The sequence below is a fragment of the Nicotiana sylvestris genome, chromosome 9 (genome assembly GCF_000393655.2).
Source record: "Nicotiana sylvestris chromosome 9, ASM39365v2, whole genome shotgun sequence".
NCBI lineage: Eukaryota > Viridiplantae > Streptophyta > Magnoliopsida > Solanales > Solanaceae > Nicotiana > Nicotiana sylvestris.
In genome coordinates this window covers 97,944,559-97,960,783 of record NC_091065.1, presented here as the reverse complement: position 1 = coordinate 97,960,783, position 16,225 = coordinate 97,944,559, and the positions used below count along the sequence as shown (strand labels likewise).

General features: G+C 34.8%; 2 protein-coding genes across 3 annotated transcripts; both read left to right on the top strand.

Annotated features, from left to right (window-relative positions):
- The first annotated feature begins 1,262 nt into the window (after nucleotides 1-1,262).
- LOC104236595 (large ribosomal subunit protein uL14-like) lies at nucleotides 1,263-3,075 on the top strand. The gene is made up of 4 exons (XM_009790550.2): nucleotides 1,263-1,374; nucleotides 1,462-1,746; nucleotides 2,513-2,554; nucleotides 2,794-3,075. Exons 1-4 carry the CDS (start codon nucleotides 1,362-1,364, stop codon nucleotides 2,874-2,876), a joined length of 423 nt encoding a protein of 140 aa, XP_009788852.1. The 5' UTR covers nucleotides 1,263-1,361; the 3' UTR covers nucleotides 2,877-3,075.
- Nucleotides 3,076-5,721: 2,646 nt separating this feature from the next.
- LOC104236593 (uncharacterized) lies at nucleotides 5,722-14,783 on the top strand. 2 transcript variants are annotated; one of them, XM_070156227.1, is made up of 11 exons: nucleotides 5,722-6,008; nucleotides 6,875-6,973; nucleotides 7,132-7,432; nucleotides 7,502-7,604; nucleotides 8,876-9,074; nucleotides 11,088-11,258; nucleotides 12,220-12,320; nucleotides 12,448-12,516; nucleotides 12,663-12,703; nucleotides 13,462-13,570; nucleotides 14,678-14,783. In XM_070156227.1, the coding sequence occupies exons 1-10, from the start codon at nucleotides 5,838-5,840 to the stop codon at nucleotides 13,542-13,544; spliced, it is 1,338 nt and encodes a 445-aa protein (XP_070012328.1). In that variant the 5' UTR covers nucleotides 5,722-5,837; the 3' UTR covers nucleotides 13,545-13,570; nucleotides 14,678-14,783. The 2 variants fall into 2 exon arrangements, with proteins under 2 accessions (XP_070012328.1, XP_070012327.1); XM_070156226.1 differs by having other exon boundaries at nucleotides 7,132-7,604.
- Nucleotides 14,784-16,225: the final 1,442 nt, after the last annotated feature.

The window sequence follows — 16,225 nt, the reverse complement described above, 5'->3', positions numbered from 1 at the left end:
ATAGGAAAACTTCAGCTCATCCTGCTGAAGTTTTTAAATATTAACTAAAAACTTCGGCGCCTATGCCGAAGTTTTTTGCGCATAGGCGTTTTAAATATTAAAACACTCATATAATATTTTAATATAATTTTTTCTTCGTTGTGTTATTTGCCAGCTCGTTTTGCTGAATTTTTTAGATATGAACTAAATAACTTCAGCGTGTTTCAACATATTTGTCGGATTAGAATGTTAGAATTCATCGTCAAATAGATTTAGAATGCAAATTTAGCATATCAGTGAAGTTCGTCAAACAATTTCAATCAATCAATTAGAAAACATGTAATTCACAAACTATTTTGAATTCTGAAGATGAATTTGAATACTTACAATGTATTTTGTAATTTTGAATTTGAAATTTGAATCTGGTTTGCGAGAGGCGATCTCAGAAGAGATGGACCGATGGAGGAAATACGGAGAAGATGTGGAATTTGATTATGGGTATGCTTGATGCATCTTTTATATATTTTGGAAGGGGTATAATGGTCATATTATTACGAATTTTTTGTTAGTTGGTTACAAAATCAATAGTTTTTAAAATAGGGTATAGGTTAAAGAGTGGCATAAAAATAGGGTACGACTGCAAATCACCCAGTTATATCCCTATTGCACAAAAATTTATAAAGTATACTCGCTCGGATTTGAAATAGTTCAATCTTTCCAATGCGACTTCATAAATCAAATATGAAGTTTTTCTATATTTCAAATGCGACTTCAGAAATTGGAATCTGAAGTAGTTCAATCTCTTCAATACAATTTCAGAAATCAAATATTAAGTTCTTCTATCTTTCAAATGCAACTTTAGAAATTTGAATTATAAGTAGTTCAATATATTGAATGCAATTTCAGATTTTGAATCGCAAGTTCTAAACTTATTCTTCGTTTCAATAATCCAATACATTATTCAATGTCCAAATCTAACCTAGATGAGCTCAAATTTGAAACATAACTTTCAAAAATCATAAAAACAAATCTCAATCAACAACTTGTCAAAACAACAACAAATTTTGCAACTTAGAAGAAGAAAAAAAAAATGTATGTATGAAGTTATCCAAAAAATTGAGTATCAATTAATCTTTTTTAAAAGTGAACGAGTGACGCAAAACTGTACAATTGGGCCAAACAACAGGCCTTAATTTCTTAATCATAACTGGGCCAAACGAGCCACCAGGGCACTGGACTGGCGCTCATGGTTATAGAAGAAAAACAAAGCCCTAATCAAATTTGCAGATATAGTTATATAAAACCCTAACGCCTCCAAATACCATTTTCTCTTCAGTTTTCGGTGCATAGAGAGAGTGCCGTGAAGATCGACACCGTCCGCAATGTCGAAGCGAGGTATCATTCAACCTTATTCCACTTCTTTCTATCATTAGTTGTATTTTTTTTTCAATTTCTGAAAAATGTGTTTTACTAACTTTTAAGGACGAGGAGGTTCCGCTGGGAACAAGTTCAGAATGTCACTGGGTCTGCCGGTGGCGGCGACGGTGAACTGCGCCGATAACACAGGTGCTAAGAACCTGTACATCATTTCAGTGAAAGGGATCAAAGGAAGGCTTAACAGGTTGCCTTCAGCTTGTGTTGGTGACATGGTTATGGCTACTGTTAAGAAGGGTAAGCCAGATCTTAGGAAGAAGGTTATGCCAGCTGTCATTGTTCGTCAGCGCAAGCCCTGGCGCCGAAAGGACGGCGTTTTCATGTACTTCGAAGGTATATTGTCAAAGTATCCTTGTCCTTATTTCGTTTTTGAAAATGTGCTTGAATATAGTGGATTGAATATGGGGGATTTGTGTAGTTGTATTTTGCTCTTGTGATGCGTTTCCTATTTTTTTTTCAAGTTACAAAGCTGTAATGAGCTGAATTTTTGTGTTTTCCTCTGTTAATATTTTGTTTATGGTTACTTGTTATGGCTTTATGATGAGTTTGAAAGGAGGTGGTGACTGTTATGATGCGGAAGTAGCTAGTATTATTTGAGAGATGTATCTAAAAATCCGACTAATTATATTAATGATGAATGGGTGGCTTTATTTCCTTATTCATTAACTGCTGGATTTCAATTTATATTGTTTGAGCTGCTACATTAGCTGTTATTTACAGTCTTTCTGCTTGAATGAACTAGAATATATTGGAATGGATATATAGATTCATATAGCCCAACCCAAGCCCCTAACTGATTCAGTATTGAGGCTCTTTTCAGGGCTTTGCTGTCATGAGTTTGTTTAGTCCCTCTTGCTGGTGCTGTTTGTTTTGGTTGACAAAAAGTTGATCGATCGATCTTTTCTGTCTATTCAGTCGCAATTCTGTCTCCCCTTTGTGAGATGGCTTGCCAGTTTTGTTTCTGTGTGAGCCACTGTGTTATGTTTGCATTAATATTATTATCTTATTAGCTTAGACAATGTCAGTTTCTGCTGGTGCATGTCTTCTAAAAAGACACATGAAAACCTGTCTCTGATTCATTTGTTTTTGGGTTCTGCAGATAATGCTGGTGTGATTGTGAACCCCAAGGGTGAAATGAAAGGTAAACTCAGTCTACTTTGAATAGTGCAGATTTTTATTTTAGAGGGTATCATAAATACCCTTAAAAATACATGCTTGATTATATTTTGAAGTCTCCCTCCCTGAAGATTCAAGCTGCTTCGATTAACCCCTTAATACATTGCTTTCTTCTGTCGACTGATATTTTAGGACCTCAATTATATGAACCTGTCTTGCTCTTTTCCTTGCCTATTCTTATAATGTTTTATGTTTTATTTGTAGGGTCTGCCATCACTGGCCCAATTGGAAAAGAATGTGCTGATCTTTGGCCTAGGATTGCAAGTGCTGCCAATGCTATTGTGTAGAAGTAGGGTTGCTAAGTAGTTAACAGTTCTCGTTTTGTTGGTTTTTCATCAAGTTTTTGAATATCCAAGGGCTTTGTCTTAGTAAGAATTATTGCTCAGAATTTTGCAGTACTAATTGGTTTTCACCCATCAAAGAAATCGAATGTTATAATTTCCATGGTTTAGTGCATTTATCACAATGGATACAGAAGTATTAATATGTTTCTTCTCATTAGTAGTGGTAATTGCTCTTCTGTCAATGCTTGAATCTCTTCGATGAATGCTTGAATCCTTTCATGGCCTTTTTTGGAGATACAATAGTGTCTGTCTACCTAATCTGGATGGTCATCGAGACAGACAAGCATTTGAATCTTACTTAAGCTGCTAAGCATTAAGCATGTTCATTTGTCTCTCCCTATGTAGTTTATTTATCACTGTAGTCTTTACTGGTCTCCGGACTTGCTGATTCATTATGTAGGCTCTTCATTTTTCTCTTTGAAAAAGTAGTCTGTTAACTTTGAAGATTTATAAGGCCAAGGGTAAACTCACTGCCCTCCTCTTAAACTACATGGTGGACAATTATTTTTTCTAAAGATATTGTATAAGTTTTTATGTCCTGTCGTCAAATAACAGTATGATGTGAATCATTATTCACTTGAGATTAAGATCATGAATCCACCATTGCTTGTTGTGGTTCGATTTTACCTTTATATTTTACGATTCCCTTGTCTTTGGGGCTTTTTTCCTTGAAGGTTAAATATACTTGAATATGAGTGTCATTAGATTTTATTTCGAAATATGAATAAAATAATTAGAACTGTTTGTTCTTTTAGTATTTGAATTTGTATTTTGTCTTTATTTAAAAATTAATAAATATAGAATTTAATAAGAATAATAACCAAATATCATATCAGCAAAATGTTAGATAAAATCTCAAAACTAACCTTTTCATTACTATAGCTCTTCTCTATATAATGAAAATCACTTTTAATTACTAATTCCTTATTTGTATTTTTAATTTAATTTAATTTTAATAGAAGAGATGGGAAAGGGAAATAAGGAGTTTAAAATAAAGGAGAAAAGGTTGGTAGTGACGACGAGGATGGTGGTGGGTGGATGTAGTGTTTGTGCAGTGGGAGTCGGCAAAATAGCGATGGAAAGTCTATCTTCATAAGAATTTTGGATTAACAACACCCAAAGGCGTATTATAATAAAGAGGGTGGATCATAAACCAAAATTTATATTTGATAGGTTTAATCTTTAGATTCTTGTTATGAATTTATCAGACTTATGTATCTATTCTCTATAATTATATGATAAATATTCCAATGTTTCGTCTTGGGGATTTTGAAAGACAAAATCAAACAAAGAAAAAAAAAGATTTAATTTTCTGAAAAAAGAAAGGAGAAAATAACAAATGCCTACGTGTAAAAAGAGAGAAGATTTATTATACATGATCTAGGAAAAGAAATATGAATTTAGGTGAACCAATACTCACCCTTTGAATACGCCCCTAACAACACCTATACGATATTAATAGCATGTTTGGTCAAGCTGCAAAAATCAGCTTATTTAAAAGTGTATTTCTTAAAAATGCTTTTCTCAAAAGTATTTTTGGTGAGAAGAAGTTTGCGTTTGGCTAATTAATTTGAAAAACACTTCTGAGCAGCAATTAGTGTTTGGTCAAGCTTTTAAAAACTGCTTCTAAGTGTATTTTTCTCAAAAGTGCTTTTCAAAAAAGTGCTTTTGGAGATAATGGTTTCCTGAAAGTTTAAAACTGCCTTTGTAAATCACTATCCACTTCAAATTCTTAGAACAACTATGGTCCTGCCCCTCCAGTGTGAGCATTGCTTTGGAGTCCATGAAACCCCTATGAACTTTGACACACTGGGACTGGTTATTCCACGCTGCACAAGCTGTTGATCTTTAAAAGGGCTTTGGTGTGAGCACTGCCCTAGGTCCTTGAGGCCCTCGAGAACTTTGACACACTAAGATACCCTCTCTGCTACTTTTTTCGGCTTTTCTTCAAAAACACTTTTTTTCATTCCAAAAGCTTGGCCAAACACATTAATTTTTGAAAAAAAGCACTTTTAATTTTAAAAAAACATTTCTAGCCCAAAAAAAAAGCTTGGCCAAACGGGCTATAAGACTTTGTAAATGTATGATTCAACGAACATTCAATCAAATTAAAACAAAGAAGCGGTGGTAAAGAAGCAAATTAAATACACGTGTGGGTTGAGATCTAAACATTTAGAATAAGATCCCAATAAGTGAAACAAACAGTATCTTATGTTATGACTTATCACTTGAACAGCATTTATCATGAAGTTTCTCTATTCTCAAATTCAATTCAATACTTTACGACCTCTAACTTCTAAAACTCAACTTCTTGTTCCTATATCTCGGTTAATTTTTAGTTAGTGGGTTGCAAGATGTAAAGATAGTTGAAAAAAGAAAATAATCATTTGATTACTTTTTAGCATTTTTAATTTAGTTATGAGTTTATGAGCCTGTTTGGATATAAGAGTTTTTTTACTTTTTTTTTTCCAAAATTTTTCATTTTTTTTTTTGAAATGTTGTTTGGCCATAAAATTTGCAATTTTCACTTGAAATTTGAAAAATTTCAAAAAGCTGTTTTTCAAAATTTTCACTCAGATCACCCATAAAAATTATCAAAAACAATCCAAAATTATATTCATGTCTAAACATAACTCTAATTTTCAAATACTATTTTCACTTAATTTTTTTTTTTTTTGAAAATTACAATTCTTATGTCCAAACGCCCACTATATTTATTATTTGTTATAATTGTATTAATTTTGTATATAAAAATTTATGCTCCAATAAATCTTAAGGATGGGTCCGCCGCCGCCCGAGTACAAACATTTAATTACATGGTTAATTGAGGGAAAACTGCTTCCACTCCCATTTCAAAGTACATCCGCCTCACTGAATAAGGCGGGAAAAGTATCGGCTGGGAAAATGGCGGGTTGGTCATACCCAGATTTGTCCCTGGAAGATTTGCTGAAAGCGGTGAAAGGGTTCATAGAAATGGTGAATCTTGCTTCTAGGTATCAATCATCTGGTCGTATTGCTCACTGGGATTCCCTTAATATCAATAAAGCGCTTCAATGGGCTCTCTTTCTCCAGGATGTCAGTGCCTCACGCCCCTCTTTAATCAAACGTTACAAAGTCCAGAATTTTAGTTCATTTTTACTCTGTTTTGTTATATGCGGAGAGTATTGTTGTTAAAACTGCGGTGAAATTGCTGTTAACCTGTCTGCTAAATTCTTGAAGTTGATGTTCTGCACTTATTTTATTTTTTTGAGATTTCTATGGTTGTAAAAGCATGCCATTAATGTAAACAAAGAAGTTTAAAGTTATATTGTAGAAAGGTGCAATTCCTTTTTCGAACAAACTAATAAGGAGTTAATGCCATATAAAATGGAACAAGGGAGTATGATATTATTATTATGAATCTAAAAACTGAAATTGAAACAGTTTTTATGTTAACTTCGCATGTGAAAAGCCCATAGTTGGTTCTAAGTTCAGGTAAAGGGGGAGGGTTGGAGTAATGTAAGGGTGGAATGGATAGAGAGAGGATTCATATGGTTGGTTCCAACTAGTTTGGGATTGCAGTGTAATTGATTGGTTGATTTATATTCTCCTATTATGCAGTCATCATCAATAGTTAACATTGCTGTTGGCTCTACCTTTTTTTTATATTTGTTTTCAAGAATAACTGTCTCAATTATGAAAAGAAATGAAGAGACAGTTCCTCAGTTGCAGTTTGTTTCCATGAAAATTATAGATGTGTTTTTTTGGTGCTAATGTTTGATCATAGATCACGAAATGCTTATTTTTGCTATTTTGGTGGAAAATATTGATGCGTTGGATTGGTCATTGAGATGTCTACTTTTGTTTTTTTCCGCATCCATGCTACTTTCTTGGAGGACAGTTCATATATAGAACTTTGTAGCTTTCCTCAATCTAATCACGTCGTTCTTCCTTTGGTACAGGTGATGAGGGACCTGAGTAGCTCAGATGACTATAGAGACTCTTTGGAGGAGCTTGATACAGCTTTATGTGAAATGGCATCTCATCCAAGTTTCCCCCAGGTAGTGGATTTCGTACATGTCCCTGATAAATTATCTTTTAGTTTGTTTTTTATGCTTTTGCATCTCCTATCTTCGTTCCATCAGTTTACATTATTTTCTCCTGCGACTTAATAATTCTGAAAAGAGGAAAGGCTTTCATAGCTTAATATTTTTAACAGGGTATAGCACATGTTTCCTCGAAGGTCCTTAGTAAAGCGAGGGATTTCATGTTAGAACATCTCATCAGTGCCTTCCCACTGAGGGATGGACACCTCAAAGCTTTACTGACTGCAAATGTTGAGATGGACTATCACATGCACCAGAAGACAGATGGTAGATCCCTCAATGGATATTTTGAAACCTTGATGTGTAATACATCTAGGAATGATTTTATTAATGAGAGAAATTTTCTAATGGAGGAATCCATAAACTCGTCGCCAAATTCTTCTCCAAGTGGACAAGCTGATGATTCAATAAGCTGTGGGTTTTCTCTCTTCACTGCACACACGCTTGAAAGGAGACAACTAACAATTTCATTGATATCTTCAGCAGAGACAGGCTTGGATGTTTTGTCTAGTGGCTTAAGAGATCTATATGAGAGGGAGGACAACAATGCCTTGAATGTAAAAGTGAAGCATACAACAAATTTCATGTAAGTTATGTAGACTCTCTGTCTTTTTAACTAACTTGAAGGCCATTTTTCAGGTCGGCGTTTTGTGTGTAAGCCTCATGAATTCTATAAGCATATGTGTCCTTTTCAAAGAAATTAAAAGTAAAATGTCTGAGCTTCTTCTACATCATGGCAAAGCTGGAGTAGTTTCTTATCGTGTTGTTCGGTCTTATTTGGGGTTTTCTTTTGTAACATAGGACAATTTTCAAACCCCAAAACCTTTGAAGTTAAATAAAAAACCATTCTACGCACCTTACGACTTTTCACTGAAAAGGAGCATGTTGCTCACATTTCTATAAACAATCTGGATTCTGTATGACGAAAAATCACTATAACAGCTCCGACTTCTTGGCTATAATATAAAATCCTTATTTCTTGCACCCAAAGGTGTGGTCTAGTGGTCAATGAAGTGGTTTGAGAACCACGAGGTCTCATCTTCAAATCCCAGCAAAGGCAAAAAGTACTAGGTGATTTCTTCCCATTTGTCTAAGCCTTGGTGGACAGAGTTACCCGGTACCTGCTGTGGAAGGTAGTGGATACCTTGTGGAATTAGTTGAGGTGCGTGCAAGCTGACCTGGACACCACAGGTATTAAAAAAACCCGTATTTCTTAGTCCAGTAGCATCTGCATTCACAACTATCTGCAGTACCCTTTTGGAATAGTAAATCATACATGATAGTTCAAATTCAGTAAACCATCTATCAATTTAACCGCACATTAATCATACTTTTTATTTGATGATGTCTAACATGATCTCATTTTCATGCTACTTCTCTATAGTTGGTCGGAGAGGCTAAAGATTTAACCTCTTAAACTGTAAATGTGAGCTTTAATACTAAAGAATACAGTGGAGTGGCAGTAGTATGTAAGAAGCTTGATTACTGCCATTGTCAACAACAACAACAACAACAACTACCCAGTAAAATCCCACATAGTGGGGTCTGGGGAGGGTAATGTGTACGCAGACCTTATCCGTGCCCCGGTAGGACAGAGAGGCTGTTTCCGATAGACCCTCGGCTCAGAACGACGGATTTACTGCCATTGTCACAAAATCTGATTTGTTCTCTTGATCATGTATAGATGACTGGGTGTCTTTTGTAGAGAATCATGTTTTGATGTAGTTCCTCTACTTTTTTGCTATACCGTATACGGTAGCTTTTCCCATTATTAATAAAATTACTTTCCTTATAAAAAATATGAAATGTCATTGTAGTGCAGCAGAAAATAAAGTCTTTTCTTGTTAATGCCCCAAGGACTGAAGAAAGACCAATTGGTTCTGTGGCCTGGAATTCATGGAAATCGAGGAACCTCACATATTTGCTTGACAAGAGAACTATTAGACTGGTCTCAGGTGCCAGCCTGCTGTTTTCTGCCCCAAAGAGCCAATGGATTCAAGTGTTTCAGCGGATAGATCTATCATCTCAAACTGAGGATAGTTTGTGCGAAATAGTTGTAAGTCAATTTAGCTATCTTTTTCAAAGGATTACTCTGGTTCAATTTCTTTTGGATTACAGTTTCTTTTCTTTAAGATTTACAATTATACTGCCTCATTCTTGGATCTCAATTAATCACAAATTGGACTTTGCCAATATCTTACAAATATAACCAGCCAATCATATGAATCTTGCAAATTAGCCAATGAATGAAAGGGCTTAAGCAAGTTATTTGGTTAGAAATATACAAATTCACTTGAACCTTGACAATTTTAGATGATGTATGTATCATCCTTATAATCACAAAATTCCAACGGGTGATCTTTCTTGATGATGATTAATATGTCTATGGCCTCTTTTGAAGTTACATAATGCAAATAAAGATTCTGATATTCAGTTGTAAGTAATGCATACATAATTGTCTTTTTTTGTAAATTCAAGTGAAAAAGTGAGACCAATAGGTTTAGGATAGATCTGAGTCTATTTGACAAACACATCAAGATAATGAATAAGAAAAGTCATAGATTGATTTCTGACATCTAAGGAGCTTTATGAGGTGAAAATGTCTGTAATAGTTATGGACATGGTGACGTTATTACTATGATTATCTAACAGTTCAAGTGCACTTGATATAGTGGAAGTGCAGTCAAATCATGGTTTTTTGGGAGTGGAACACCTTCTGAAGGGGCGTTTTTGGGATTTTCTCTCTTGAATGTTGGGGAGGGGAATTTAGCTAGATACTAATAACCCGTTTAATCATTTCAGCTATAGACAAGATTAAAAAATGGAAAGAATTTTTTTCTGTAGTGAATTAGCAGTTTGGTTAGTTCTAATTGACTGAGGCTTCTTTCTACATTTATACAATACATGAAAGTTTTTGAGTATTTTACTACTCTGTTTCAATTTGTATGATGATTTTTGACTGGGCACAAAATTTGAGATATTAATTTGACATGTGTATTGTACTCGTGGAAGGGGAGCTTTAGCGTAACTGGTAAAGTTGCTGTCATGTGACCAGGAGATCACGTGTTCGAGCCGTGGAAACAGCCTCTTGCAGAAATGTAGGGTAAGGCTGCGTACAATAGACCCTTGTGGTCCGGCCAGAACTCCGCACATAGCGAGAGCTTAGTGCACCGGGCTGCCCTTTTATTGTACAATGACGATTGAAAAGTTAGTTTAATAAAGGAAATATCACATCAAAATTTAAAATCTTAATAGTTGAATTCTTGAAAGTCCTGGAAGTTGTATAACATAATATTATTCACAAAATGGTAAGAAACGTTTTAGAACATCCCAAAACAGAAATAGTGTTATATAAATTGAAAGGGAGGGAGGACTGAGGGGTAGTTATTCTAGATTTTTCTAATTTATTTTTTTCGTTGTACATAAGCTATTCCAAAACAAAAATCACAGGGAAGGAATTTGTTTCAAAAGATTACGATCTCTTATACAGTAGAAGGAAAGGATCAATGCAAGCGATACCAACTAGTTGGTATTAAGACTTAGTTGTTTGTTAGGAGCTTATGCCAGTGAAGGGATAATGGTGAGATTTTAGAAAAGTAATTTGCCCTGAAAGACAAAATGACAAATTAGTTACTCCTAGTGGAATGAATTTTTCTCAAATAGAGTGGAAAGTATATAGATAATTTATATAGCCGACCTAAAGTAGTATTGGATTGAGGTGGACTTGATGGATTGATGCTATTTAAACTGTACAACTAGACCATTTTTACCTTGACGCAGCAAACTGCTGAAGTTGCATCATTTGATTTTGTTGTTTTGAAGCATATGCCCTTTTAGCCAACATCTGTTTTTCAAGTACTACACTGGAATAATCTTTTGTGGTATATGGGATCGTTCTCTTTGATATCTTAATTATCAGTTCAATTTGAATAGTTACACTGATTGCTGCTGCAAATTCTTCTCAGAGTATGGGATTTCCTGATATTTAGCTGGATCTTCTTTGAGGGGAATGCATGTATTTTATATTGATATATGACTAGTTTTGTTTGTTGAAACCCAACTTCTGCAGGAGCTCTTGTTACTAGGATGTGTAGCAGACAGATGGAGTTCTCTAATTGACCGTTTGATGTTGAGCTTTTGTGAGTTCGTCACCAATTCGAGGCTATCCAATGAGGTGCATAGCTTGGTACTGAGAGGTTGTAGAAACTTTTGCTGTAGAGAGGAAATCATGAACTCAAAGGTAATTTTTTCTTGTAATCAAATCCCTTCATTGTCTATTAGCAAGAGCTGCACATGCATGCCAATGAATATGCATCTTGCAATGGTTAACTGAAATTGATAGTATTATTTGTTCATCATCTGTGTATTACACGGCTGTATAGATCTAGACATAGGTTAGATCATCTTTTTTTTTTTAATGATATATTTTGCTCATTACATGACTTTACTTTCTTACTTCCTAATATACATAAATTCTTTTTGGGAGGAAACTAAAATACTAACAGTATGGGACATGGTTGTATTTAGTTAGAAGATATAAATCATTTGAGAACTCTGATATTGAAAGGTATAGTTTATACTGTGTTAAACAACAAATCTGTACTTTATCCAACTATGTATCTATATTTTAAATATCATTGTCAAGACATAAAATTCATTTGAGAACAATGAAACTGAAAGGTCTGATTTATACTGTGTTAAACAACAAAGCTATGCTGTATCAACTATTTATCTGTACTCAAAAAATCATTGTCTTACATTCCAAGTAAGGCAAGGTCTACTTGTCTTCATATCACACATTTCCAGTTAGATGAACATTTCACCTCTTTTAATGAGGAAGTTTTTATGTCCTCTTTGATTTTATTCATTTTTTATTTTTTTTATTTTTCTTTTTAAGTTTATCACTTATATTTTCTCTGGAAACTATACCCTCTACAAGTAGCATCTGCAAAATTGCAAACAGGCGAGAACATGAATGTTCACCTTGAGATATTCAACTTTTACTGCTCTAACATGTGGTGTATCTAAATTTTTCTCTAGATCTTAGAACCTGTCTTTTATTTAACTGTATGTAAAGTGTGCATTTATCTTCGGCATGCCTTCATTGTCAAGTTTGCACATAATGAGCATTCTTACGCTATTATTCTCCCTGTGGATGGTTTTATAGTCCCTTTCTTTCTTTTCTATATTTGTTATAACAGGTAAACGGAATTATAGAGTACCTTGAAGTTTTCTTACACAATCGGCTATATCTCTTGTGGGAACTATCTCCAGTCCTAGCAGCATTTGCAATTCCTTCCTGGTATACCTGTCAAATTATATGCTGTTACCTGTTGGGTTCTCATGTGATCAATTCTTTACACTGCTGAGTTTACAGACTTTATATTATTTCGGAGGTTATCAACGATTAGATGGTTCAATTAATGCAGGTCAAATTTGTTCAGAAAATATCTGACGGAGCTTGATGCTCAAGTTATAGGAGATTTTTCGTTGACTAGGTACGTAATTTCTTTCATGTGGCATGCCTCATTTGGTTATACTGATTTTTCAGTTTTTAAATATTGAATATCTTATACCTCAACTTCTTATCTTGGCTAAGAGCTTTGTTCTACTGATTATTCTTCCTTGCTTTTCTTTTATGCAGATCCTATAATAGTACTAAGGAAAGGAAGGAGCATAAAGAATGTGGGTTTGCTATTATTTCTTGCTATCTTCCTTCCTGTAATTCTGTACTAATGTTATATATAAATTGATGGACTATGGCAGTATCTTGCAAAACTATGCATTGGAGTGTTTCAGAGACTATTTTATCTACTTCTTGAAGGCCTTTCTGTGAAATATTGAGTTAATATCTTTCACGTAACCAGAAGTTCAGGTTTTATTATTAGGCCTTGGGGAACAATTTTCTCTTTTTAATTTATAGTTACCAGATTGTGGAAGGAACGCTGGAATACGGGTGGGTAGATTGGAAATCAAATATTCATTATAGCTATATTTAAGTAGATAAAAGTCTTCAGGCATAAGCAACCTTTCTTGTTTCAGTTACACCTAGCTGTAGGTAATATTACTTACCTTCTTGGTGGGGTTTCTCAGTTGTTTCCTGCCATTAGGATAATATTAATACCCTTCTAATACTGGTTTAGAAGCTGGACCTGTCAGCAGCTTTCTTTTGAGGCTGATTTGTCCGTGACATCATTTAAGAAGAGATCACTGAGGGACCAAGTGTAAAAGAATTTTGCTAGTGAACAACAACTGGTTGTTGATACCTTATCGGGATTCGGGCATTAAATAGTTTCTCTATGGATAGTGGGTTTTCAGAGGCTATAATAAAGTTTCTGGTTTCTGCTATTTGGCTTCTCATAGTTTATTTCATATTAGACGTTAATCTCTTTCTATTTGGGGGATACTACTCTTAAGTACTGATTTATGTTCAACACTTCCAGGTGATGTGGCTGAGAGAATTTGGTGCCTTCATGTTTGTCATGTTGGTGGTTCTGATATAGAATCTGCTTCATTTAGCACTTGACAATATTTCTCTTGTAGGAGTAATTGGTAAGCCTTGCTTCTTAAATGTGTTACTTGTGCCTCTTTCTTTTTGTGGCTTATTTGTTATATATACTGAACATCTCGCCATTTAGTTTCAACTATTGGTAAGGCGGTCATACTGATGGAAGAGCCTGGGTTTTATAAGCTGTGAAAGATGGTGGCATATAGACCCTTAGTCATGATAAAAACTTCACCAGAAATGTATTTCCGTTGCTTCTTGCTGTGTTTGCTTTAGATGGAATGTACAAAGTATCAAGATAAAACCTTTCCTTGTCAAGCTATTTACTGCTCTTTCATTTGCATCTCTAATTTGATTCCCTAAACTGTCCTCGGCTTCGTTGTCCAATATGAGTTCAACTTTTGCTTCATGTTGACTCTTTGAATTAGGATCATGTCTCATTATATTAGAAGGTAAAAGGTTAATTTTGGATATCTTCTTCCTTCATAAGGCTCACTTTTTCTTTTATATTTCTCTTATTCCAATTACAAGACAAGAAGAAAGAATAACCAAAACGGAACTCCTTAAAGCAAAAGAAAAAAGTGGAAAACAAAGAGAGACCCTGTGGAAAGATGCCGAAGCATTCTGTGACACGTATCCCCTTTTAATCTGTTCTTCTTTTGCTTGTTTGGAGATTAGTCCTTTCAATCCCGGGGGAAGGATGGGGAGACTCTTTCCGCATAAGTGCTGAGGTAGGCCTTCCCTTGACATCATAACGAGCTCCTCCTTTCATAATGATTTTGGGAAAGAAAATATGACGGACAATGAATGTGTTGTGTTGTTAAGATTCTATATATCTAATCCTTAATTAGTGCATCAGTACAAAAGAATGATGTTACATCAATAGGAAGAGCCTTTTGTTCTGTTTTGAAGGTAGGACCATCAGGACCTACAAGAAGCAACACACAGTTGTCGCGTTTGGTATGAGTGGGCCATTTCCACTCACTGCCTATGTGAAAAGGACATCCAATAGTAACGAAGCTGATGCCTACGAATGGAATATATACACTTGAAAAGCACATATATTATATTCCTCTTTACACATTCCATTAAAAATATGGTTTTGAAGTTCCCTGAAACCAATAGAGATCTACTTTCTTGTATGTGGTAAGCAGGTGAAGGTTGAAAATCTTGTCTTGATGATGGGAAGCTCGAAGAAGCTCCATATGTTCAAGTGTCAGGGATGGAGAGTCGCGCACTGCAGCTCTGCTGTTACATCGGTTAGTATTGAAAGAAGAGCACCCGTTAATTGTTTTCAAGGACTTTATATTGCTAGGCAGTTATATTGGAGGTTAAAGTCACGGTGGAGGCAACTTTTGTCATGGCGGAGAAGCTCAGTCCGCTTTAGCTATGATCCTTACAGCTACTCTCAGAATTTTGATGATGGTTGCTCTAAGGAACACCCATCACCTTTAGCTCCTCAGTAATTTTCATCTTTTTCTTAGAGCATTATAATCAACAAGTAACGAAAGGGTTCCGGCTTCAGTTCCCTGCTGACGCATGAAGAACGGCAGATTGCTCCTCCTCTCAGGGGTCGTTGGTTGGAATACGATTTATACCGGTATAAGTTATATTGAGATAAGTTGTGTTTGGATTGTTGTTTATCCATTGTTTGGTATGCTGTATTAAGAATGACAATTGCATAATTTCTAAGAACAAGGTATAAGTTATACTAGTGTTAATTACCCCACCTTCTATAAAGTATAAGCTATCCCAGTGTTAAAATTAACACCGAGATAACTTATACCTGGTTTGCTAACCAAACAGAGTATTAAGGTGGTATTAAATTTTTATACCACCCTTATACCTTCTTATACCTCATACCAAACGACCCCTTAATATCAGGACTTCACCGGTAAAACAATTTGGCAAGTTGGGTAGAAAATTTGGTGATGTTTCCATTACATAAAGTTTTACATACAGCATAATTTTCTCAATTTATCCACTTGAGTACTATAAATTTCTCTGTACTTTGGTCTTATATATTGATTCTGTAGTTAGATCTGAAAATATATGTAAATGTTTAAAAGTGGAGACTTTCGCATTCACAGCTTAATACTGAATCAGAGCTAGTTGAACTATGGCACTAGTAAATTTTCTGGCTGAAATAGTTTGACAATGCAAATTAAGCTCCATTTCTCCTTTTTAGCACAGTATTAAACTTTTCGATGAACTTTATCAAAAGAAAGTGGCAAATGTGGCCCTCCACTTTATCTTGTCAGTTTTTTTTTTACCCAAGGCGCATCTGCAGCGTTTGATTTACTTTTTGATTTTGAATTGCATTCGATAAGATTATCGATGGGAAAATGAGAGGAAATTATGCAGAATATGTGTCTTGCATTCAATTGTTTATGGGTGCTTTTTACACCTTTCATTTCGTCACTCCCTACCACCAAACAATTAATACCTAAGATAAAAAAATCTTCTTGTTGGTCATTTTTAGTATTATCATCATATACACTTACATATTTTGTTTGATATAAACACCAAATATAAACAGAACAAATGGGTGGCTTTTACACCTTTCTTTCTTTCATTCCCTCTCCCTACCACTAAACGACCTAACTCTGCCTAAAATGATTATTCTTTATGACTTGCCTAATTCTACACCTTCCTTTTACTCATCAACATTATCTTTTTTTTCTTCTATGAAAGTTACAAGT